Source organism: Poecilia reticulata, chromosome 16, assembly GCF_904066995.2.
Source record: "Poecilia reticulata chromosome 16, P_reticulata-male-v2, whole genome shotgun sequence".
Classification (NCBI taxonomy): Eukaryota; Metazoa; Chordata; class Actinopteri; order Cyprinodontiformes; family Poeciliidae; genus Poecilia; species Poecilia reticulata.
In genome coordinates this window covers 33002877-33027566 of record NC_088845.1, presented here as the reverse complement: position 1 = coordinate 33027566, position 24690 = coordinate 33002877, and the positions used below count along the sequence as shown (strand labels likewise).

The 24690-nt window shown below is 40.6% G+C and overlaps 1 protein-coding gene across 1 annotated transcript in view; it reads right to left on the bottom strand.

The window, feature by feature from the left end:
* Nucleotides 1-24220, bottom strand: part of znrf2b (zinc and ring finger 2b) — a 31571-nt gene extending 7351 nt beyond the window's left edge. The window contains exons 1-4 of the mRNA XM_008411060.3: nt 23351-24220; nt 8384-8479; nt 470-575; nt 184-257 (exon numbers count right to left, since the gene is read on the bottom strand). Coding sequence (XP_008409282.1) covers nt 200-257; nt 470-575; nt 8384-8479; nt 23351-23765 — 675 coding nt within the window. The 5' untranslated portion in view covers nt 23766-24220 and the 3' untranslated portion in view covers nt 184-199. The remainder of the gene's footprint in view (nt 1-183; nt 258-469; nt 576-8383; nt 8480-23350) is intronic.
* Between the last annotated feature and the right edge of the window lie 470 nt (nt 24221-24690).

Here is a 24690-nt window from a genome sequence, read left to right as displayed (position 1 = left end):
AGCCTGTATCCCACACTCAGCAGCTCCTGCTGCAGTGGGCGGAGTCACAGCTCAGCATCTGTTCTGGACTACACAGTGGAAACGCTCACAGAAACGGCCGAGACAAGAGAAGGTTCCGGGAACAGAACGGACAGCTCAGGGCCTCCTGGTGGGTCAGCTCTTCCGCTCTGGGTAGAAGGTTACCTGTGCAAAGGAAGCTTTAATCTGCCGGGTGCTCCGGACACGATCTGTTCACCTCAAACCACTCGTCGATACAGCTGGAACACAATCAGAGCAGAACATTCACTCACAGCATGTTATGTCATTAAACCTAGCAGAGACACGTGGTGTAGGCTGTTGGATGATTCTGCACCGTATGGAGCCACATGTCAACTTTTACATTTTAAGATGTGTAATGAAGCATAATGTGTTGTTTCTGGAGTCTGGCGACGTTCATGTGAAGAACAAGGACTAAAAACGAGCTTCCCACCCTTTGTGATAGATGCAGAGGCAGGGCAGGCGGGCGATGGTGTTTCCCTGCTGCAGCTCCTCCAGGCAGATTGCACATTCTCCTGCATCCTTAGAAAGGACGTCCTCTAGTGGCCAGAACACACACAACAGCACAGGCATGAGGAAGACTGATGGCACCATTTCTAATGCCATCCATATTGAAGAACTGAGATGAACACTGCTGAATTAAAGGGACAGTGCAGCAGTTCATTCCATATTATTATGAAAGGTATACCATCACAAACCAGGAAATATGAACTGTGAGCTGCAGGCGCCTTGAATGAAAGATGTAGTTTTTTGCATATGCAGTCAGTGAAGTAACCACATCCTGCCTGCTGCTAGCAGAGGGAGCAGGTTACTGCACAACGCTTTCCCCTGATGATTAAATGGAGGTATTCATAATTTAAAAAAACTGATAAATTAGTCTTATATTAGGAATGTGTCTGATTAATGTCAGCATTGTTCCTCCAACTTGATCCTTGTGCAGAATATGCATCAACTGGCAGTAGTGGGGTTAATCATTAATTGCGATGAATCGATTATAGAAATAACCATCAACTAATTTAGTAATTGAATAATTGCTAACTAGAGTATACAGAATAACATACGATCTGCTAAAATGACGCACAGAGCAGCAGTTAAGACAAAACTTAACAAATATATACATATATGAAAAGTATGCACAGCTGGCCACCCCCTGCCCCCACAATTACTCAATTGATCACCAGAATAATTGATAAAATAATTGATTACTAAAATAAATGTTTGAAATGGTTCAGGTCCAGGAATCAAACTCACAACTGTAGCCTGGTGTTCCTGCTCTACCAGCGAGCCACAGGATCCCCCACCAACACTAGTCAGGACAAATCTTGTTTGTTTTCAGCAAGTTTTAAGGCAACACATTTTACTTCTTCTTTTTTTTTTTACCAAATAAATGAAGTATAGTAGTAAAAACTACATTCAGCTTTACCCCCATTGTCATTGTGAAGTGACTGACAGCAAACTGAATCATTCCTTCACAGTTCATGACATGTTGTTAGCAATAACATTTTATTGAATCATAATGATGGATTGTCTGTTGCTGCTGGATGATAGATCTATAGAGCGTGGACTGCACCCACACTGCTAAAACAAATCAAATGATTTAGAACTGGTTTATTCACTTTAACTTCAGCCATCACACCAACTAGTTCAATACTCAACAGTAACCCTCATGTTGCTCGCTGCTACTCTTTATGCATGCTTTAACTGCCCACATATGCTGGCATTTCCCAAAGGTCAGTGAAGGTCTCACTGATTTACCAGGATGGGTTTAATCCTCACAAATGTGTTCATGCCCTCAGTTTAATATTGTGGCTTTGAAGGCCACAATATTAAAGCCCTAGCCCTATTTCCAGTCAGAGTGGCAACTGTGTGTGTGTGTGTAAGTGTGAGTGTGTGTGCGTGTGTGTGTGTGCGCGTGTGTGTGTGTGAGTGTGTGTGTGTGTGTGTGTGTGTGTGAGTGTGTGTGTGTGTGTGCACGTGTGTGTGCGCGTTCCTATGAGTGAACCCCTCCCACTATGAATAACATTGGTCTGGCTCTTAAGTGGAAGTCAGCATGTGCACCATTAAACCCATCACCTGCAGCAAAACACACAGAGTCATTAGGGCTGATCTTATGTAACCGTGGATTAACCCACATACGCTGGCAAAAGCTTGTTATTATGGGCTGGAGCACATGGCATCCAGCTCACTGAGGCCAAAAGCATCTATAATGCACAGACAGTCTGCAGTGGACGAGACTGTGGGTAAACACAGACTGAAACCAAATCTTTGTGCTTACTACATAGAGGTGTGTGTTGACTTAATGAAAGAACAGAAACATTACCTTAGAGAATCCAGTTTTACCACACATCAATCTGAGAAGGATCATACAGGCCGGTTCAGAGTTCATCAATCTACGACAAAAGTGATTTATAAATGGGGGGAAAAATATACCTTGTTTATTAGTTTATTCACACCAGGTCTGGACCAAAAGAGGACATTAGTTTTTCTCTGGTCGTTTTTGCTTTCATACTGTACCTTTTGCAAGTGAACTATACCTTGTAAATACAGCTGTACAGGTGACAACACAGGTCTGTATTCACACTGGCAAACTGCACCAGAGTTGCTTCCTTGTTTGCTCTGCATATCCACACTTGCACAAAAGGTCCAGACCAATAAGGAAGCAAACTTTGGTCGGTTTAAAACAGACCTACCTAAAGTGGTAGATGTGAATACACCCTTACATTCCAGAGAAGACCTTCTCTGATCCAGTATGGTTGATCATCAGAAAGGTGAGGTATCAGTCTAAAACCCAGCAGGATGACCTTGTTCATGTTCTGAAGACTTCGAAACCAGAAACATGAAGAACAACACTGGAGATACACATCTTCCTCATGGACTGAAATCTGGCCTCCTGTTGCAATGAAGGCCTGTGTCAGCTTCACCAGTGAGCATTTAAGAGTCATCCAGAGGAAAACTCTGTGTCACCTGAGGCAGACCACTTTATGGTCATTAAGCTCATTAAAGCACAAGATGCAGTAAGAACAAACTTGGGTTCTTTGGTTGAGGACAACACTGCCTGCTGTGTTAGGAAAATGACCCAAAATCAATCACCAAGGCAACAATGAAGTTTTTATAGAAGAATTACAGAAAGTCCTTGAAGTGACTGAGCCAGTGTCCAGACATGTATAGTGCTGAGGATTCTGAGACCGAGGAGAATTTTAATGTTTGATTGAATAAGACAACATTTCCGTCCGTCCGTCCGTTTTCTTCCGCTTCATCCAGGGTCGAATCGCGGGGGCAGCAGCTTTAAGAAGGGAGGCCCAGACTTCTCTCTCCCCAGCCACTTCTTCCAACCCCAAGGCGTTCCCAGGCCAGCTGAGAGACATAGTCCCTCCAGCGTGTCCTGGGTCTTCCCCGGGGCCTCCTTCCGGCGGGACGTGCCCAGAACACCTCACCATTGAGGCGTCCAGGAGGCATCCTGACCAGATGCCCGAGCCACCTCAACTGGCTCCTCTTGAGGTGGAGGAGCAGCGGCTCTACTCTGAGTCCCTCCCGGATGACCGAGCTTCTCACCTTATCTTTATGGAGCCCAGCCACCCTGCGGAGGAAACTCATTTCGGCCGCTTGTACCCGTGATCTCGTTCTTTCGGTCATGACCCAAAGCTCATGACCATAGACGAGGGTGGGAACGTAGATCGGCCAGTAAATCGATGACTCAGCTCTCTCTTCACCACGACAGACCAGTACAGCGCCTGCTTCGCGGCAGATGCTGCACCAATCTGCCTGTCGATCTTCCGCTCCCTTCTTCCCTCATTCATGAACAAGATCCCCAGAAACTTAAACTCCTCCACTTGAGGCAGGACGACCCCCCTGACCCGGAGAAGGCACTCTACCCTTTTCCGGCTCAAGACCATGGCCTCGGATTTGGAGGCACTGATCCTCATCCCGGCCGCTTCACACTCGGCTGCGAACCGCTCCAGTGAGAGCTGCAGATCACAACCTGATGAAGCCAACAGGACCACATCATCCGCAAAAAGCAGAGATGTGATCCTAAGGCCACCAAAACGGATCCCCTCAGCACCTCGGCTGCGCCTAGAAATTCTGTCCATGAAAGTAATGAACAGAATCGGTTCTGTTCAGTTCATTATAAAAAAAAAAAAAAAAAAAAAAAAAAACACCTTGGTGCACATTATTGTTGATGTCAATCACTGGCAGTCAATGTACTTTAAAGGTCTCACTAAGTAACTGAAGCAATAAATATGGACCAAGGTTAAATATTGTCTGTGTAATGAGTGTAAAAATGTTGGTCTGTTATTTTAGAGCTTCCTCATTAACATCGGCAACATTAGTTCTAAGAGGTAAATTCACCAATCTGCTGATCAACACACTGACCTCCATACCATCCATTCTGTATCATGGCTGTTTTAATAGAAATAGATGAGTGTGTTTCTGAGCAGGCTGGAAATAAGACCGGGAAACATCTCTGGTGTTACGTTCGCATAGCAGCTGCTATGTGTGCTTGCTATGAACCACCAGTAGATATATTTAGGGACCAGAAGGTGCTCTCTCTGTGTGTGCGTGGTGTGTATGTGTGTGAAAACAAAACATTATTTGAGAGTCCACGCTGCAGTGGTTTACATGAGATGTGGCGAATTTGTACCTTCTTCAGTTCCTGTTTCTGTATGAATCTGCTAGAGACAAACATTGACTGCTGAAGGCAGCAACTGCTCAGATTAGACAACACTGTGAAAAACAAATGACCACTTTGCAGATTTCTTCTGTTTTTGTTTGTCGTCCCACTTAAATGTTTCCTATTTATGAAGAGGAAAACCATCTATCCAAAATAACCTGGCCATAAGTGAAGAAGTAATTACCCACTAAACCCAGCAACAGGTGGTTCCATTGTTGGCAGGAAAAACTCTGTGATAACTGATAATGAGTCTTTTCCATCATTGTGGAGGAATTTTGGCCGACTCAGCTTTGCAGAATTATTTTCATTCAGGCACATTGCAAAGGCAAATATGTAAACGTGTGACACGGTTATTAGTGTTGATTCAAATGTTAACATGCTAATAGATGGGGAGTTTATGTTAAACTCTGACTCTTGAAACTGGTGCTTTGTCAGCACCTCTGCTGGACCAAATGAAGAGAACCATTTTCACCAGGAGCTAGGGGCGGGCTCATGGTGATTAGCCGTCAATCAAAATGTTCTGAGTCCCATGTTTAAAACTCTGCAGCTTATGTCTAGTTCACATGGCAAGACTTTGCAAAACTGAAGCAAAATCCAAAACATATTGGACTATCTTAGCTCCATATGGTAGCATACGGTGAGTTCCCCGAGGACAAACGAAAACACAGCTTGTTGAATGTGATGCATCAGAGAGCGAAGTAACGGAGACATGGGGGGAAATTCTGAATTAAGAAGACAAAACAACAGCCACGGCACACCAGAGAGTCCAATGGACGTTAGAGACGTTTTGAATCTTTTTTTTCTTTGATAAACGTAGTCCACAAACTATCGGCATTGCTTCTTCCCAGTCGGCCATGCTCATTTACACTGAGCTCACATTTGTTTTGCAAAATTTCCCGTTTGACATCTGAATGTTGGTGAAAAAATCGGTTTGTGTGTGGTGTGTTGTTGCGACCAAACCTGTTATATCTATGATTTTTTTTTTTTATTGTCACATGTGTGTAGGGTCTCTCAAGTATTGAAAATTGGCCGACAATTCTAAAGTCTTGTCGTGTGATCCAGGAATTAGTTTGGTTTTGGATAGGTCAAATTTAAAACACAGTAACAGAGGGTAGGTAGGTCAAAATGCAGGTTACAACTGATTATTTCCCCCTTAATCTATAAAATGTATCATTTATATAAATGTAATTTCCAACTCAGTTTAGCACTGTTAAACCCAGTTTTTAGAGCAAAAATTAACGCCCAGATCAGAGATCAACTGATCAGGACTGTGAAGCGTTCACAAGCACTGCCAGTTGTTTATAACGTTGAGACGTTTATAATGTGGCTCTGATGTGGATCTCTGGTTTTGGAAAAGTGGAACCAGTTATGACCAGGACCACTTAAGAACTGGAACTGGTAGAAAAACCAGAACAGCAGCCGTTCGCCCCCTCAACACTGCTCCATCACCTACAACATTAATGGCTGCCTCTCCTTCTGCTGAGGCCCCAAGCGTGGCATTTTCCTCACTTTCTCCTCCATGCAGAAGCAAGCTAATAACACCACAATTATCATATGACTGACACAGGAAGACACAGAGGAATCTGTCTCAGCTGAACAGGAAACCTGTTTTTTACAAACAGGAACTTGACTTGGCCCCGAAAGTGTTCAGCTCAAAGAGAAGTACAGCAGAAATGTGGAATGATTACGGTTCTAGATAGGAAGAGTTTCACAAGTTTACAAGCTCATGTTCATGTTGAACAAAAGGCGACGAAGCAACAAAACCCCAGGAAGAAAGCAGAGTAATGAGAAAGGCCTGTAGGGCACATTAACCGTGACTCTGCTGTCCTTAAATACACAACAGTGAGAAAGACAAGGAGAAGCTGCCCTCAGGCAACCACAGCATTAGTCTCTGCTTTTGGAAACATTACAGGCAGATTACACAAGATTTCACAGGGAAGCAGGCTGGAAAAGGAGCCTACTGTTACATAACCGAAGAGCTGGGAGTGCTTCATCTTCACACAGACTTAGTCACTTTTTGAACATTAGAACCTGTTGGTGGGAGCGGGGTGTTATTAGCTCATACATTGTGCTTGTCTGCCTTTTTCCCTCTTGTTTCAGTAAAACAACTCTTCTGGTTTGGAATACAACAGTATTTCAACTATATGCTTGATGTAGTTTGATGTTGAACTGATGTAAGAGAATGTAGTGAATTATCAGCCACTACAGAGGATGTCAAATCAGCCACAAAAAAAAAACAAACCAACATCTGATCAGTCTCACTGATAGTTATTCTAATTTATTTCATACAGTTGAATTAACCGTAATGGAGAAAAACAAGGACATATTTATAAGCAAATCTAACAGTTTGTTAAAGATATTCAGAAACAGAGCTGCACCTAATGATTATTTTGTAGTTCATTATGCTATTGATTAAACTGATGATTAATTCTAAAAAAATTTACAGGTTCTGCAGGTTTTTCATTTAAACACTAGGCCTTTTTATATAATATTGGATATTTATTTAAATATGCAAAAAAATAATTCAAACCTTCAGAGATGTACAGATGTTATTGCTCAAAACCTGGGCACTATGAGAAGAAGTGATATTTTCTGGTTAAGGGTTGGGTTTAAGACTAAGGGTGTGAGGCGTTTCCTTGTAATGGTTAGCTGCAGCGTAAAGGTCAGGGTTAGGGTATAGAAATGAGGGTCAATGTAAAGTTCTTATGAAGGGTATGAACGTGTCAGACGTGTGCATGACAGAGAAATGAGAGACGGTGTGTGAGGAAGTGAAAGGAGAGAGAGAATTAAAAAATGGGTGCCAGGGAAACGCACATATCAAAATTATAAACAGTCACATGTTAACAATAAACTTCACCCATCATCTTATCAGTGTTCGCCATTTAAAGTCATGGAGTAATCTGCTGAACCTGGAACCTTTACTAAAGATCCAACCTTGACCACAGCGCGTTTCCTCCACAATGAGCTTCTTCTTTAGCGGAAACATCCCACGTATTATACTTGAACAATCAAACATGTTACTATTTCCAAACCAGTAACCAGATTAAAAGTAGTTAACCAAGTGTGTATCTTTTTACATAGTAAAAAGATAGACTGTAGCTTTCCTCCTGCATCTTGGCCAGTGACGTATGGTGTATCAGAGAACTCAGTCAACTAGTTGCTTTAAAATCAAGTAATCAGTAAAGCTACAAAACTACTCTTTCCAGGGCTTAACTAAGGTACTTTTTTAAGGTAACTATGCCACTAACTTGTATGTATAGTTAAACAGATAAACTCCATGACCTTTTGCCTGACGATGGTGAGATGAAGCAGCAGGTGAGACGGTCAATAATCTTCAGACCTGAGTTCAGAAAGCCGGTGTTGTGCGGTTCGTTAATGCTTAGATAAGTTTATATACTGCTCTGATAAGCCTAATGTGGGGTTGGACAATAAATACATAACAATATACATCACAATAGACACATCATAAATATTAATAGATGATACATCTGATAGAATGTTCAATATACAATATAAAAAATATTCATTTAACGCAGGTCGAGAACTGCACAGCATTCTGGGGGATGTTGGTAAAGCATACCGTGGAAGAAAGTCACATCTCAATCAGCGCTCTATAGAAGCGCAGCATGCCAGTAGTTAGTAGTTTAACTCTAGTTAAAAAGGAGGCCTCATTCTTACCATTATACGTGACGCGTGGTTTGGTTAAACACAAAACCAGGTGAAGATCCATCTCATCTGAGGACAAATACTTGGAGCACACTGGACACTTGAACCCTGACAATAAAGAAGTAAACAGAGCAACAGTGAATGATATGTGGGAGGTGGAATGAGAAGAAACTGTGAAAAAACAAAATTAGAAATAAACTGGTAAATATTACAGTTCTTCCCGTGGACTTGAATTAGGTGTTTTTACATTTCCTTTCTAATTTTCACACCTCAGTTTGTCTCATGACTTCATGTTATGGTAAATAAGAAAAAAAAAAGAGTTTTAATGCTAAATGCACATGTGGACACCCTCACCCTTTTGTCTTTTCAACCTATTGGACTCTGAACTATAATGAGATCTTCAACTGTAAAAACGTTTTATGGAAAACTAATCAAAATAGGTCTAAAGTTGCTATTCACATATTGCTTAGAAATGCAAACAATAATTGCAAATGGGAAAGGAAAAAGCTTTCAAATCATTACATACAATGTAACATAAATACCCTACAAATAAAATCAACATCAACATAATAAGAGCTGCCAGTCAGTGTTCATACAGCAACAGCTCTAATCAGTCATCAAGCACAGCAGATCTCAGGAAACTATGAATTTCTATTATTAATAGAAGGGAAGAGCAATAAAGGAGGAGAGACTCATCTATCATTTATGAAACTATTACCTGCATCAGCTACATCTAAAGTAAACATGGAAATATAAACCAAAACCTAACAGACATTTCTGTTGCTCATCTGACGGGGAAAAACCAGAAATCACACATTTGACCCTGAAGTGTTTAATCTTTTGATCAGTGGCTAAGCTAGGCGACCCGACCACAGATTTTTTTGGCCATTTTGAAAAATTCTGCAGCATTAGTACCGCAGTTTTAACACTTACAGCTATGCACCACTGAAGAACATTTACGCAACTGCAACTCTATTCATTTGGCAATGACACAAGGCAACTTTTCAGTTTATAACTATAACTGGAATTTTATCCCTTTTTCATTGACAATTCTACAAACCAACAAAAAACATTCTGTCAATTGACCTGATGGTGGTCTGTTGACAAAATTCAATCATGGTGATGATGATGGTAGGAGTTTGTAGCGCAATCAGTGGATTGCTGGTTCGATTCCCATTCCGTCCACCTCTGTCACTTTGTCCTTTGGTAAGACGCTTCACTTGCCAAAGGTGAAGTGAGGACCTGACAGACTGCCCAGGGCAGATGTGGCTTCTATCCAGAAGCTTACACCAGTAGCTTGCACCATTTATGTTTATGTGAATAGATGAATGACTGACTGTAGTGTGACGAGCTTTGGGGTCCTCTGGATTTCATAAAGCGCTGTATTTACCAGCCAATAATGATAATTAATGGTGGGACTTGATTAAAAATGTTTAAAAGAGTTAATTGCCAGGTCTGTAATTAATACAATTTTAATAAAATAAAAAAATTGACAAGATAAGCAACATTTTCATTTCAAACAGTTTTTTGCTGAATAAATGGACATTTGAGCTCAACAACGAAGATATTTACAGTTTGGTTCAAAGTTACATAATATCCATTGAGCTTTCCAGTGTTTCACAAACTCCTGACCATTCATGGAACTTCTTTAGAAGTGTGGACTGTGGACGCTGACATTAGCATTACAGATGTCTGTGTTGCTGCTACATGTTTAGCATTGAGATGCTACTTTAGGTTTGAATAGCTTCAATGATAGGCTAACTACTTTTAGCCCAACTTGAACACAACAGTAGTCTTTTCTGACTATTGAAGCAAAAAGGAACCTTTAGTAGGACAAGAGAAGCAGCTTTGCCGTCCAGTGCTGTTTGTGAATGCAGTTGTGTGTCAGACTTACAGGCATACCAGAAATATGTGAATAAAAAAAAGTGACTAATTGCATAAAAATTTTTAACACCTTAAAATTTATGTAATTAGTTGAAATTAGCATGCTAATGTGATAATGACAATGTCACCTGACCTCGTTTAACATGGAGTGCCATGTCTCTGAATTGATGAACAGTCACTCACCTCAGCATACTGAAGGCTTGAACTGACGGCACCGCTTCCTTCCTAGTTAACTTAGCTAATAATCTGACCACTTAAGAGCTGTTTGGAGCATTTCATTTCTTTCCCAGATACATAATTGATAATTAAATACATTTTTTTGTTCTTAAAAGAAAAACGCCTGTCATGACCAGGATGAAGAGTAAATTCCTCATCCTTGATTCCGATATACATGCACTGTATAGAACGGGAATGCATCAAAAGCAACATACATACTTCAAAGAAACTGAGAGAAAACATTACTCAATATCCACTGGACCTCGTTACCTTTACTTTCTAGTAATGCGTTCTTGAACATGCCAACACACAAAGCACGGTAAGAAACACTGACAGCAGCTTTAAAATGATTCAGTTTAAATAAGCTTAAAATAATGAAACTCAAGTTAGATGGTGTCAAAACCACTGCACTGCTCACGTGTTGTACATGACATTTTAGAGGGAGTATGTGCTTGCACAGGAACTTATGAAGTGTAAAGAAGAAATGAAAGGTTCAGGGAGATTCTGGATGTTACCAACCCTGGACTTCCGTCAGCATTTTAAATATGCTCTTTACCTTCAGAGTGCCGCAAATCAGACAGAAATGTGTGTGCATTGTGTGCAGGGCTTACAAAAAAATAAATAAATAAATAAAAGAAAAAAATCAGCCGTCCTGCTGAGTTACTGATGGACTGAATAGATTAGGGCTACCAGCAGCGGGCTCTCTGCTGATTGTCCGACCTATTTAAGTCACAACAAGCACAGATATGCACAGCAGTGTCTAACAAGATTTCCCAGTCATCTGCAAACAATCAGGAATGTTCTGAACATGGTAGGTGTGTTTATTTGAAAGCTTGCTGAGATTGAACTGCAGCCCTGCACCACTTCTCCTCCAGGCTTCCTGATCACAGAGCTGTGCCCCCCCTGCCAGGCTGGGATGACTCATCCAGTCGACTGAATGGGACAGTCTCTGGAGGAGAACAGATCTGCCACGTGTCTGTATGCATGTCTGTCGCTGGTCATACCTGCAGCTGGATCTAGTGGTTTTGTCCTTGAGAAACTCACATTCAGGTTGGAATATGGTCATTAATGACGTTCCTATAATTCTTTAACCTGGGGCGATTTTAGATTTTACCCCATTGCTACTCTTCAACATAAAATAGTGCAGTAAATTGAGCTGAAGAGCTAATAATACAATGGTTTTATTAAGTCTTGGGGATTCCTTCTTTTTGACAATTCTCTGACTTGTTAGTTTTGCTTTTAGTCATCAAGATCATTAAAATGAAGACAGGATTTTGAAAAATGTTGGGAGCATTTGACACAAAGTATGAGTTAGTCTGCACTTTTTATTTATTGATTCATTCATTTTCTTTTTTTCTTTTTACAAAAGTCCTATCTGGCACTTTTGCCTTTTTTCCCTGTCTAAGCTGAATGATTCATATTTTTTGAAACACAATTTTGGCTACAAAAAAAAAAAAAATCACAATACATTTTAATTAATGTTGTTTTGGTTGTTTGTTTAGTTTTAATGGAAAACAAACCATAAGCATAAACCATAAACAGCTATAGATGGACCAGAGCCAGTGTTGGGTAGGTCTAAGTGCTGCAACACTTGTTGTTGACACTAAGCAACAACAATCCCAGTCCATCAGCAATCAGCTCAACATTCAGTCAGCATAAAGCTAATCATGATGACTGACCACCACACCATGTGTACTTGAATGGTGTGGTGAATGTGTGCTTGTTTACATTCAGAACCGTATTCAACTAAACTGATAACTATATACATTGTAGTAAATTAACTTGGCTGCTAAATTATGCAACTTCACAACACAAGAGAGGACAAAAGAAAAAGTAGAAGAAAGAATAAAAAGGTTCTGCTTTCTGCAAGCATGGGGGTTAAAGTGAACAAACTGAAGGCTCCAGACTAGCTCTGCATAAACGAAGCTTCTTAGGTCAATCTGTGTGGAGGCGTTATCCAAAATGTCACAAAGCAGCAATCGAAGAGCCAAACAGAAAGTGTTTCTGCATGAAAGTCTGGAAGAATTTAATAATGTGTGACTTTATTCCTGATCTAGCAGCTCTTTGTTCTCTCAAGAGAGCAGACAGTCTGTTGATGAAAAGGCTGCAAAATGTGAAACTGTCAGAAGGAATTTTTATAGACCAATGGCATGCATTGTTTCTTTTCTCATATCCCAAAGCAAAGTCAGACTCTTCCTGAAACTCAGAGTGTACTTCCAAGGAGAGCAGCTACACTTTCTAAGCACTTTCTAGCTTTTTTTCCCAAGTCTTTATTCTCCTGAATGTCAGTCAAAAATTAATATTTAATCCAGGTTTTTGGACTCCTTTGGTCCAAAACAGACTCAAATTGTTAACTTATCATAATTACCTTGTCATTTACTGTGGGGTCCTAGTAGATTCATGAGTTTGCCCAACAAGTCTACATGTGTTTTGTGGACTTAGAGAAGACGTTTGGCCATGCCCCTTAGGGTGTCCTGTGGAGTATGGGGTACCAGGTCCTTGTATGACCAGTGTCAGAGCTTGGGTTGCAATGCCAGCAGTAAGTCTGGCTTGTTTCCGGTGAGAGTTGGAGTCTGCCAAGGTTGCCCTTTGTCACCGAATCGGTTCATATTATTTTTGGAAGAAATTCAAGGCACCCAAAATAAACAACTTTTAGCTTAGTTCCATTTTCACCATAAGGGACCAGGACAGCCAACATAGGTTATAGACATGACAGCAAGATAACGGTACTTCTTATCCTGAGGAAGAGACTGACCTCGGCCTGGACGGGAAGTTGTTCTGTTTTAAACCTGAGAACTGACCAATAGCATTACAGGATCTCCAGTCAGAACTGGAGAGGACAACCATCTGGGCCGCCGCAAATGCCTACAATGCAGACTGAAGATCTTGGCATGGAGAGGTCAATAAGTCAAATATGACTGTGAAGCAGTTATCTGTGGGATACGTGAATGAAGTGAGTAAGCGGGATCATGGGACTGGAGCACTTTTGTTTTAAAGCATGACAAGACAACTGAGCATGAAAAACTCCCAGCTGACAAAAATGACTGTTTTCCTCTTTCAGTGCTTACAAACCTCACACTATTACCCAGACTTCCACCTGTTTATGACCGCTCAGCATTTAATCTGCAGCTTGGAGAGCATCCCAGGGCTCCATGTTTATTACCCACAGTCCTTTACTCAGCTCTGCTGCAGCTCCTGAATCAGCACATCTTCCACTTCATGCTATTAAATGGGATTTATGAATTACTATTGTATTGATCAGTTCACTGATCATTCACACTGCAAGGCAGCCCTTCATTCTATAACTCAAGGAAGCACACACAGACATCAGGAGCAGCTGAACGGCTCCCAATCCTTTCTGTATGAACTTTAGTTTTCCACATGGCTAGGCAGAATCTCTGAGTGAAAAGTAGCTGGAGCAAGGAGCAGGTCATCATCCCGGGCCAATTAAATCACCTCGTTTCTCTGCAGTCAGCCTGCAGTTTGGAAGAGCCCAACTCACAAAAGGGTGGAGGACACTATGCTTTCTTCCTTTCTGTTTAATACAGAAAATAATTTATTTAAGCTGTTTAAAACAACTGTTTAATATAAGCTGTATTAAACAGCTTTAAAATCAAGACCCACTGAATATAATTACTTTTTAAAAAAATAATAATTTTATTAGAAACAGAAGTCACACCTTTCAATTGATACTTTTGTGTAAAATTTTAAAAGGTAACAAAAAAAGAAGAAGCAAGAAACACACAACGAAATTGGTTAATGGGCTAGCTCCTAGTATGGGTGATAATTTCCTTCCCTTCAGTATAAATGTCCTATTACTGAACTTTTTGGAAAGGTAAATACAGCAATAAATCATACCCACATGTGAATAGCTGTAATCTGCGAATACTTGAGACCACCACTAGAAATGCTTAAAACTGCCTAATTCAACAGTTTAAATATCAAATATTCATTAATATGCATATTTAGCGGAAACTGTCGTGACACTACTGCTCATTTCCAAACCAAGGACAGACAATCAGTGCCAAGGAAAATAAATGGCGTTCCAGGATTGGCTCCTTTGCAAAACACCAACCAATAGCATGTCAAGCAGCATTGTTACTATGTATTTCAACTCTGTTATTTTTGAATGACACTCAAGCATCCCAAGAGGTAGTGTTGTATCAATGTTACGATTTTTCTCGTTTAAACGAGAACACATTTTGGATTAAATGAAAAATAATCCATTTATAGTGAGTCTTATATTTCCTTAAAATGACAAGGTTTCTCGTTTTAACAACATACCCCTGAATTTATTTTTTTGCTCTGCCTGTTAAACTCCTCTGTACTTTAACCCCGTTATTGTTAACATTCAGAAATATATCAGTCTGTTAACATTTTAACTTTGATTTTTTAAAACTGCTTAAATCAGCTGAAACAGAAGCCGAATGTCTGACAAGCTGTGAATTTATTTACCCTTCCAACAATCTGACAGTGAGAGGAGATCTGTCTACTAGAGAAGGAAACTGCACAGAAAGTCAGTCCAAAATAACTGGTATTACCTTACTAAAACTGTACCTTAGTACAGCTGAGGGTTACCGTGGTGATATTAGAGCAGACAATCCTTCACGTATAATTGATATTACTGGCACCTGTACTTCAGGGGGAGGTGTGAAAGAGGAAGTCGAGTGTAAAAAAGGAATCGAGGGGAGGGTTTGAATAAATGTGCTCTCAGCTGCATGAACAAGGTGTATATACCCAACATGGCCCAGACGTCTACCTGCGTCAGGCTCTTTGTCTCCTCTCAGTAAATATTAGCATCATACACAAACAGCACTGGCAGACTAAAATACACCTCTTGGTTAATGGAAAAACAGATTCCAAAAAGCGGACCCAAAACATGACCTTTATCACTGTTAAGCCCCGATTTACAACAATGACGACAACAAGTTTGTCTTCTCGTTTAGTGACGCAAGTTATTAAGAGAGGGACAGCATAAAATCAGTTACAAGACAAACTCTTAACCCTTGGAATACAGTAAGAACAAAATATATCAAAGTAATTCCACCAACTTTAGTTTTTTCATTCTCATCAACTGAACTCAGTGTTAAAAAGATTCTGACTGGAGGTGCTGTGGTAGCGCAGGGTTAAAGCACAACCCACATTTGAAGGCCTTAGTCCTCGGCGTGGACATCACAGGTTCGATTCCTGGCCTGGTGACTGTTGTCGCATGTCTTCAGCTTCTCTCATTACCCACTTTCCTGTCAATTCACTATCAAATAAAGGCCGCAAGAGCCAATAAAGCCTTAAAAAAGATCCTGACTAACAATCTAGTTTTCCAGATAAAAGTGTCCTGAAACACTGGAATTTTCAGCTGTACTATTCCTGTGCTTTAAATTCCTTATAATAATAACTTATTTATATTTGCTGATGTCTCGTACTGATTTAAATCTTCACTAGTGAAGTAGTTCTGGCACTATGCACCTCATTTAAGCTGCAAAAAGAGGCAAGCCTTCTAATCACCTCGCTGCATCCCAGTTAAGGCCGCGAGTCCCACCTTCAGCTTCTGGAACACCTAAAGGTGAACAGCAAAACGTTAGGAAAAACTAAAACCAGTCATGTGACTGCATGACATCATGTGACTTCTTTATTTGTGTGAATGTTGCCGAGGGCCCAGCATGGTCAGACCGAAGTCCAACCGTCACATAATTGCAGGATACTCGTTTTTGAACACACCCCGTCACAGTCCACAAGTTCCACTACGTCGGACCAGAACCGAGAGGGCTGTTCAGTGTTGTTGTCCAACAATTGTACTTCCTTATGGCTTTGGACAATTGCTCCTCAAAACTATCAACTGGAAGTTGAATAGTCGGAGCTGGTTTCCGCATAAACGACCACGAAATTCTGACCAATCATACAATAATTTTGCATGCAGATGGGAGTGAAAAGTTAGGCAGAAAGGCTGCGGTAAGAAGAGGTGGAAGACATGAGGCTGAGATCAAAATGACGCGTTTTTCGTCATGCAACCCGATTAAGGCAGTTCTACTTGAACATGTAGAAACTTTTGATTGCTCTTAAGACGAATCACCACAGCTGATTGGACAAACTTTCTGACAGCACTGCAGAAGAGGATCTCATTCAAAAACATAAATTCAACAGCTCAAACATGGAAGTTGTCTCTATTGAGCCTTTCCAGACGGCTGGATGCCACAGTTGGAGGAGAAAAGGTGCAATTTTGTAACTTTCAATTTAGGGAGCAAATTAGAAACAAATAAGTAAGAAATGAGCCTTTGGTGTCCAGCTAAAGGCTCTTAGCAGGAGATACTAGAAAGTCAGGTTAAGCAGCCACAAGCTTATCTCATCAGGACAGATTGCAGCTAACTAATACTGACTCCACCATAGCTCATCATTCCCAACAGGCCTCACACTGACCTGCAGGGCTTTTCCCAAGCAGGACACTGTTGATTCCCCACTCTGTTGTTGCACATGGACAATGATGGCACCAAGAAACTTAACAGAATAAAGTTAACTTCAAAAACATACATAAATCAGGGACTGTTTTGCCTCCTCATAGGTTTTTAATAACTGGTCCGGTCTGGAGAGGGAAGAGATGTTCCCTTCTACCAGAAAAAATTATTCAAAACAAGAAATAGGACTGGTACCTCTCTAACAAAACAATGGGAAAAATTACATCACAGAAAGAGTAGAACAATATTGATTGTATTTTTATTCAAAAATAGTAAAAAAAAAAAAAAGTCATCCTTCTCAATAATCAAAAGAAAAAAAACCTTTATCCATATCATAGTGATCAAACCTTCTAATTGGTGATCAGCTCTTTGTGTTGAGCGCTAAGTCTTGGTCTGGAATCAGCCAGCATCTCCAAGTACTACATTATCATTAAGGTTATCAAACTGTGCTGTGTGACAAACAAATGGGTGAGATTTTTTTGTCACCCTGGGCAAAAAAGGCCCTGGACAATGCTTTCCTCTGGTTCTCAGGGGTCATGGTTATGGAGACTGTAACATTAGTAGCTGCAGTATAAATTCAAGTTATCACTGCACAAACACAGAGATATTGTGGATGATTCTTTCTGACTGCCTCAGCCCAGAAATCCAAGAACACAAAACACCATGCCAAGTTCAAATTACTCCAACAAGGGCCTCCATGTTCCATCAGTTTGCATATATTAGACTTGGAGTTGGAACAAAGTCTTAACTTTTTCATGATGAAGACTGAAACTTTACTAGATTCTGGTGTTTTACAAATGAAAAAGTTTTGCTGCTTTATTCAACTTGCAAATTAAAACGTTTATCAGCTTATTGAAGTTTGATTGTTCTTGGTAATGTAGGCGGTTTGGAACGATGCCACGACTGTGTCACATGCTAAATGTTAAATGAGCGCCAAGTCTTGGTCTGGAATCAGCCAGGGTCTCCAAGTACTACATCATCATAAATTGGTGATCAGCTCTTTGTGATGAGCACTAGGTTTTATATGTATCTGGTCAGTTATGTATCTGTAACTGACCAGATACATATAAACCAAGGTACACTGAGAGATTGCAGTTCAGAAAGACAGCTGTGTTCATAGAAGTGAGTGAAAGTTCACGATTCTTAGAACGGTGTTTATTTCCTCAGTAATTGGGCACACTGTATTCTTTATTTCAATTCAAAACAAGAACATGTTCTCATTCTACAGACAGTAAAAAACACACAGCAGCATCTGCAGTTTTCTTTCTAAACTCCAACATTTACTGTGGAAACTGAAAAATGCCTAAAGACTTATCTTTGCTGATAACTCTGAGTTTTGGTCATGCTCCACTCATTGCCAAAACATGGCCATGCTAAGCGGGCTAGCTGAGGCACATCACAAACAAAACAAAAAAACAAAACAAAAAAAAAAAAACTCCAACTGCTACCCTGTTTTTGTGATCAAGTCCACACAACTGTGGAATGAAACCTCTCTGCGGGCAGAAGAAACGCAAATAGCACTGCATATGCCAGGCCTGTAGGGGGCAGTGAAACTTTGTGAACATTCATATCTGGAGCTGTGTTTTTGTAACACATGTGATCTTGCTTATGTAATCTATGTCTGTGTTCAAACAACAGGTGCTAATGCTAAATTCAGATTGAGGATTTTAGCAAAACAACTGCCAAAAAACAATTTTTTTTTTGCATTTTTGTTCATCCGTCACTCAGACTTCTGTGAACGATTTACAACCCCTCATGCAAAGAACAAAAACATTGATGTTTACACATCAGCAAACTATTTATGGAAGTAATAATGGATGCCATCATCTACAGATCACTTTTAGATAATAAAAAGAAAGCACAACAACTAGCAATAGCTGTTTGAGGAGAACTGATACAGAAGTCTGTTGAATGTGTCGTCAGAACCAAGAGTGGTGGGATTGTGATGTGCTTCACTGTCACAGTCTTCGTTCATAATTTCATAATCATATTTTCAGCCATTGCTTACGTCTTCTGGTCTCATATCAGTGATGTAAAAGTTGGATAAAATGTGACATTCAGACCGCAGACGCTTTGAAAACTATCGGATATATAACCAATTCAGTACCATATGGAAGAGGCACAGATTGGATTTTTTTCTGGATGAAAAGATTGGTTTTGGTTATTCAGACTGTCACAAAAAAGTTGAATATGGGTCAAAATTGAGCAAAAAAAAATCTGATTTGGGTGGAATTGCCTGCTGTGTGAACGTAGCCTGTGTCTTTGTGCACAAAGACATAGGCTACAAATTAATATTGAGCAATATTAATTTGGTCAATATTCCACAATGAGCAAATTTTGCTTTAACAATAGAATGATAATAACCTTAATAATCTGAAGTGGTGCAGCAGTGCAAACAGAACATAGAGGTCCACCATTGTTATGCTGTGCGAGTGAAAATCGGGTAAGCACAATATGATGTAACTGACGTAACCGTTTCAAAATGTTTTCGTTTTGCGTACGGACACAATTCATGTGAATTTTCTAAAAATGTCCAACTTGGAGCCTCTTGTCAATTGTTTGTGGTTTTTGTCCGACTAAAACTGATCAAAACATTATTATCCTCTTGCTGATATGTTGTGTACACTGAGCCTGTTGCTGTAGAGTCTGAAAAGGACTCCTTGGGTTCTTTTAAAGTTCTCTGAACCTTGAACAGTTGGATCCCTTGCCTGAATTTGTAGGGAATCTTCACTCCTTGGACTCTTGGCAGCTGTCCTAAACGCTTTTGGCTTGTGGATAATCTCATTTGTTTGGAAATGGCCTTATATCCTCAATGAGATCGAGGAGAAGCAACAATTGCTTGTGTAAGGACATGGCTGATTTCTTTCCTTCTTGGGATTGTGCTAACACACACAGCTGAACAATCAGCAAACGGCCAAATCTTCTGCTTTTGAGTCACACGCTGATCAAATGCTGCTTACCTGAATTCCTCTGGACGCAGCAAAGCTAGCCTATTTGCACAATGTTTTTTTTTTTTCCAACCTGTTTATTGACACAAATGATGACATAATGCAATATGTTATTCATTATGTAAGGGGAAAAGGTAATCATATCATAATATCTGTATACTCAGGGGTAAATGTCTTTATAGCCATTTTTATTAGAACACATTTTGAAAACTGTTCATCAGGTGCACCTTGAGTGGTTTTTAATTAAGATCATTTATTCTTACTGGATAGAAAGAGAGAAATCTGCAAACATGTTTAACTGAGTGTACATCACTGATTGAGTCATAAAACCTTTTATAGAAGACCAAAACTTAGCAGGTTATGTTAATTATTGAGCTCTCAGCTGCTGAGTCATGCCCATCTGACCAACCTGCTTGGTTTGCTACGGCCAGGCAAAACCAAAAGATGGAAAGAGATACTGAAAAGAATAAAACAAACTTTGCCCTGGTGTGACATGGTGCTGAGAAACCTCTGATTGAATGCATACCCATTTAAATGTGCAGGAAATTCTAACGTGCTGTCTGTAGGTGCTCATATCAAAGGTCACACACCTGAAGCCTGAGTTTAAGGTCCACTTAAACTATGACTGAAAGTAAGACTCACTTAATCAATAAAACCACCACAGAATGAATTTGGGTTTCATTTTTCTTTTTTTTTTTTGTATATGAAAATAAATGCTGAAACATTAAACAGAACTGAAGTTGGTGCTTCATCTGATTCTCACTGACAGCAAAACTTGCAACCTTTCACATTTGGTCATGTTACAACCACAAACTTTAAAATATCCTTTACTGGGTGAAAAAAGACCAACATGAAGCCTACAGCTGGGAGGTGGAAGGAAAATAGTTCATGGTCTTATTTATTTATTTATTTATTTATTTATTTATTTTTATTTAGACAAACAAAACACAATTTTATTCTCAGGGCCCTTGTACTCTGATGTCCTAACAGAATATCCAGTCATTTAACTTCCTTCAGACAGCCTGTTCTGTCTCTGGAGATCAAGGAACACCACAGGGAGAAAGTTGTGGAGAAGAGAAGTTAAGTTCTAAAACTTTGAACATCTCCCAGAGCTCTGATCGTTCCATCATCTGAACGTGGAAAGGATAAAACTACAGACTGTTAAAAAACACTGGAGTAAGTTGGTTTACAAATAGATAATCAAGTCTTATCTGTAGTGGGACTAAACTACAGGTTGTCAGATCATCACTCTGCAATAAACTTACAACTTCCTGCAATGTATACTTCACATCATACCAGTCAATGTCCCACACACCGCCCGGAGTGGGACAGAAGAATGTGAATAGAATGAAATTTGTAAAAAAAATAAATAAAAAAATAAATAAATAAATAAACTGCATTCTTTCATATTAAAAATTAAAAAAAGATAAATCTGAAAAAAATAATTTGAAAGAAAATTAAATCTCAAAGTGCAGAAAACTACATTACATGTTCATCTATACACGTTATAAATTACGTTATAAGAGTTTTTTTTTAATTGACAAGTTTCTCAAAAGTTTAACTTTTGAAATGCATTTTTTTCACACTTACATTTTTTCTATTTAGTTTTTGCTTGCAATATTATTGGAAGAAATTTCTCGTCCTAGTTCCAAAGTCCGTCCACAGAGAATAGACTTTAAAAGAACTTCTGTTAGTTTATAAATGACTGAACGGTTTAGTGCCACAATACATTAAAGATCTACTGCCGTCGCTTCAACCTTCCTCTGCATCCCAAACATGGAGAAGTTAGCATTCAGTTTTTATGCTCAGTTATTTTGGAACAAACTTCCAGAAAACTACAAAACTACTGAAACACTGAGTTTCTCTAAATCAAGGCTAAAACAGATTTAGAGTCGACTTTGATTATTAACAGACATCATTACAAATCATCTCCAGATCTTTTCTCACATGCAGGGAACAGTTACTCAAAATATTTCAGCTCAAAAAAGCTTTTTTCTTTGATCATAAACAAGATTTATCCTTAGCACTACAGAAATGTGGTGCCACCAGTGCAGAGCTTGCTCAAGATTGAAAGGAGGATCGTCTTTCCTGTGGTCTGAATATCTGGGAAAACTTTTTCCTGACGGACAAAGGACAGAGCTTGAATCTAGGAAGACTATGTACACACCAGAAGCAGTGAAGGTGACACTGCCATGACTCCTGTGTGGCCCCAACCGAGCATCCACATGTGTGGCCGGTCCTCTACTAATCCAGGTGATAATGTGTGGGTTGTTCAGCATGATGCATGCTGGGGCTCAAGAATCAGAATGTTATGGACCTGTGGCAGTAAATTCCCCAGATCTGGACCACACTGACAATCTGTGATCAGGTGGAGGAACGGATCAACTCCAAGCACTGACAGGACAACAGTTAGAGTTACAACCATTAGAGGTGACCGACTGTGGTTTTCTGACCAATCGGCCAATTCTGATTTTGCTTGGTCTGAAAAGTGACTAAATATAGTGACAAAGTTCCTCAGTAGGCAACAGCACACACATGCAGATGTGACATGGTGGGCAGGTCTGTCAGTCAGCTCTCTCTCACAGCAGAGAAAGAGGAGACAGAGGCTGATTTTCAAATCTTATAGGAGGCAGATAAAACTTGGACTAAACAGTTTATCAGTCAAGGGGGCAGCACAGCGCTGTGTCCTCCTTCTACTCACAGCCAAACATCCTGGTCACACAGACACGTTTTATCAGTATTAAATGTTTTGATAATGTGAAAGATTCTCATCTCTTTTTTTTTTGTTTCTCTAGGTTTGAGTAAATGTTCTGGGATGTTTGGTTCTTTTGGAGAACATTTATGAAGTTTCACTGATATCACTGTTGTAATCCTGCCTGTTGAAACAGCCTTCACTGCTCATAGGTTCACTTATGGACACAAAATACTTGGAATATGATATTACACGATTCCCAGCTGTACAGATGATTACTTGTAAAGCTGTTGAGTTTCTACAACAATTACAGACTAGGGTATTTTCTGAAGTCCCTCTAGATCATTATTTGTCTTTCTGATGGGCTTAAGGTCATTATTTTTGGAATATAAACTGAATAGACGCTTTTAAACTGTAATGGTCTAGAAAACGCTTCAACAGCTTTTCTTTTTTAATTCTACAGATTAAAACAAAGATGAACAACATTAAAACACACATTTCTAAAGGCAGCAGAACCTGGTTTAAAGGTGGCTTCAGTTTGCAGGTCTGGTAAAGAAAGGCTTTTGATTGTTTGGGTAGAACTTTAGTCTTAATTTTTCAAACGCAGAACCGAACGGAACCTGGACCTCGGAGAAGAACCTGGACAAGCCTCGCTGTGTAAAATGATCTGCGGGACACTTGTTGGGTTTCCTCCTATGAGGACATGTAAATGAAACTACACCTGACCGAACCGCTCGGCCTGTAAACAGAGTCACCGCAGGTCACCGAGCCGTCAACAGAGCACACCGCTTACCTCCGAACAGGTGAGGCGACAGGTGAGCGGGTAATGATCCTATCACCAGCCGATGACCATCGTTCCCTCTTCGGTCCCTGCCCGCTGCCTCCTCCGGGCTGCTGCCACCGGACTCCGGTGAGCTGTAGACGCCGCCACTGCTCGGGATGTTGATGCCGGACTGGGCTCTGGCGAAAAGAGCCCCGGAGCCCCCCGCGGACCTGGGCCTGGCTCCGTGTGGGTGACCGGAGCTGGACGCGGCTCCAGTGGCTCTGGACACACCGTGTGCGCGGTGCCGCCCCCTTGCCCCCGCTGCGGCGGTCCTGCTGCCGCTGCCGCTGCTGGAAGTAGAGGACGGAAGGTCCGAGCCGGAGTAGGCTCTGGTTCGTCCATTAGCGGCAGAGTTGGGCGAGGGGCTGCTCTGCTTTGCCCCCATGTTAACCTCCGCTGTTTGGCTGTGATATTTAAAGAGGCAGTCTACGAGCCGCAGCGGGACAGTGCACCAGATTTCCGCCCGGGACAGATATATGTACCGGGACAAAGGTGCTGGAAGAAAACAAAAGAAACAAACTGTCCGTTGCTAAGATCCCATCAGCCAGGGAGAAGTTCGATCAGCCATCCGTTACTCCAGCTGGAGATGCGTGGGAAAGTTTAGACGCCGTGACCATTGTTGCTCTCGTGCTGCAGGTACCGTGGGTCCCCTCCTGGTCTGAGCCGGCCAAGCGCTCCTCACTGCCCGCTGCAGCATCGCACCTGAGCGGCCGGCTCCTCGCAGCTCGCCCCCCGGCAACACATTGCTGCCCAGGAGGAAGTGATGGAGGAGAAAGTCTGAAGCAAACCGTTTCTCAGTGGCACCAAGGAGACTCGTGCTAACAAAGCTCGAGGTACTCACGTCAACGTCCGTCGAGACACTTCAAAATAAATGCAATGTCACGTAAACAGATTAGAGACAAATAGTTGTTAAATTACCAGGGTTTTGGGTGTAAAACTAAGACAATGTGACATTTGTTCTATTTCATATGAAAACCACTGGAACTTTGCTTAACCACCTTTTGGTTGAGTTTCAGTTTTCAGTTTTCTTGTTCACTTTCCCTCAGGTGGAGAATCTGATGAAGTTCAGCCGCACCACTAAGATCTTCAGGAATTCTTTCATTAACATCCCTTAGATACAGCTATATCCAATAAATAATAAATAATAATAATAATAATAATAATAATAATAATAATAATAATAATAATAATAATAATGAAACATGTATTTCTGTAACTCCACCAGGTGATCATTATATAGATTGATTACATAAAGAATGAGGAATTTTAATACCTTTATTTTTCTTATGATGATTTTTCTGCTAACAGCT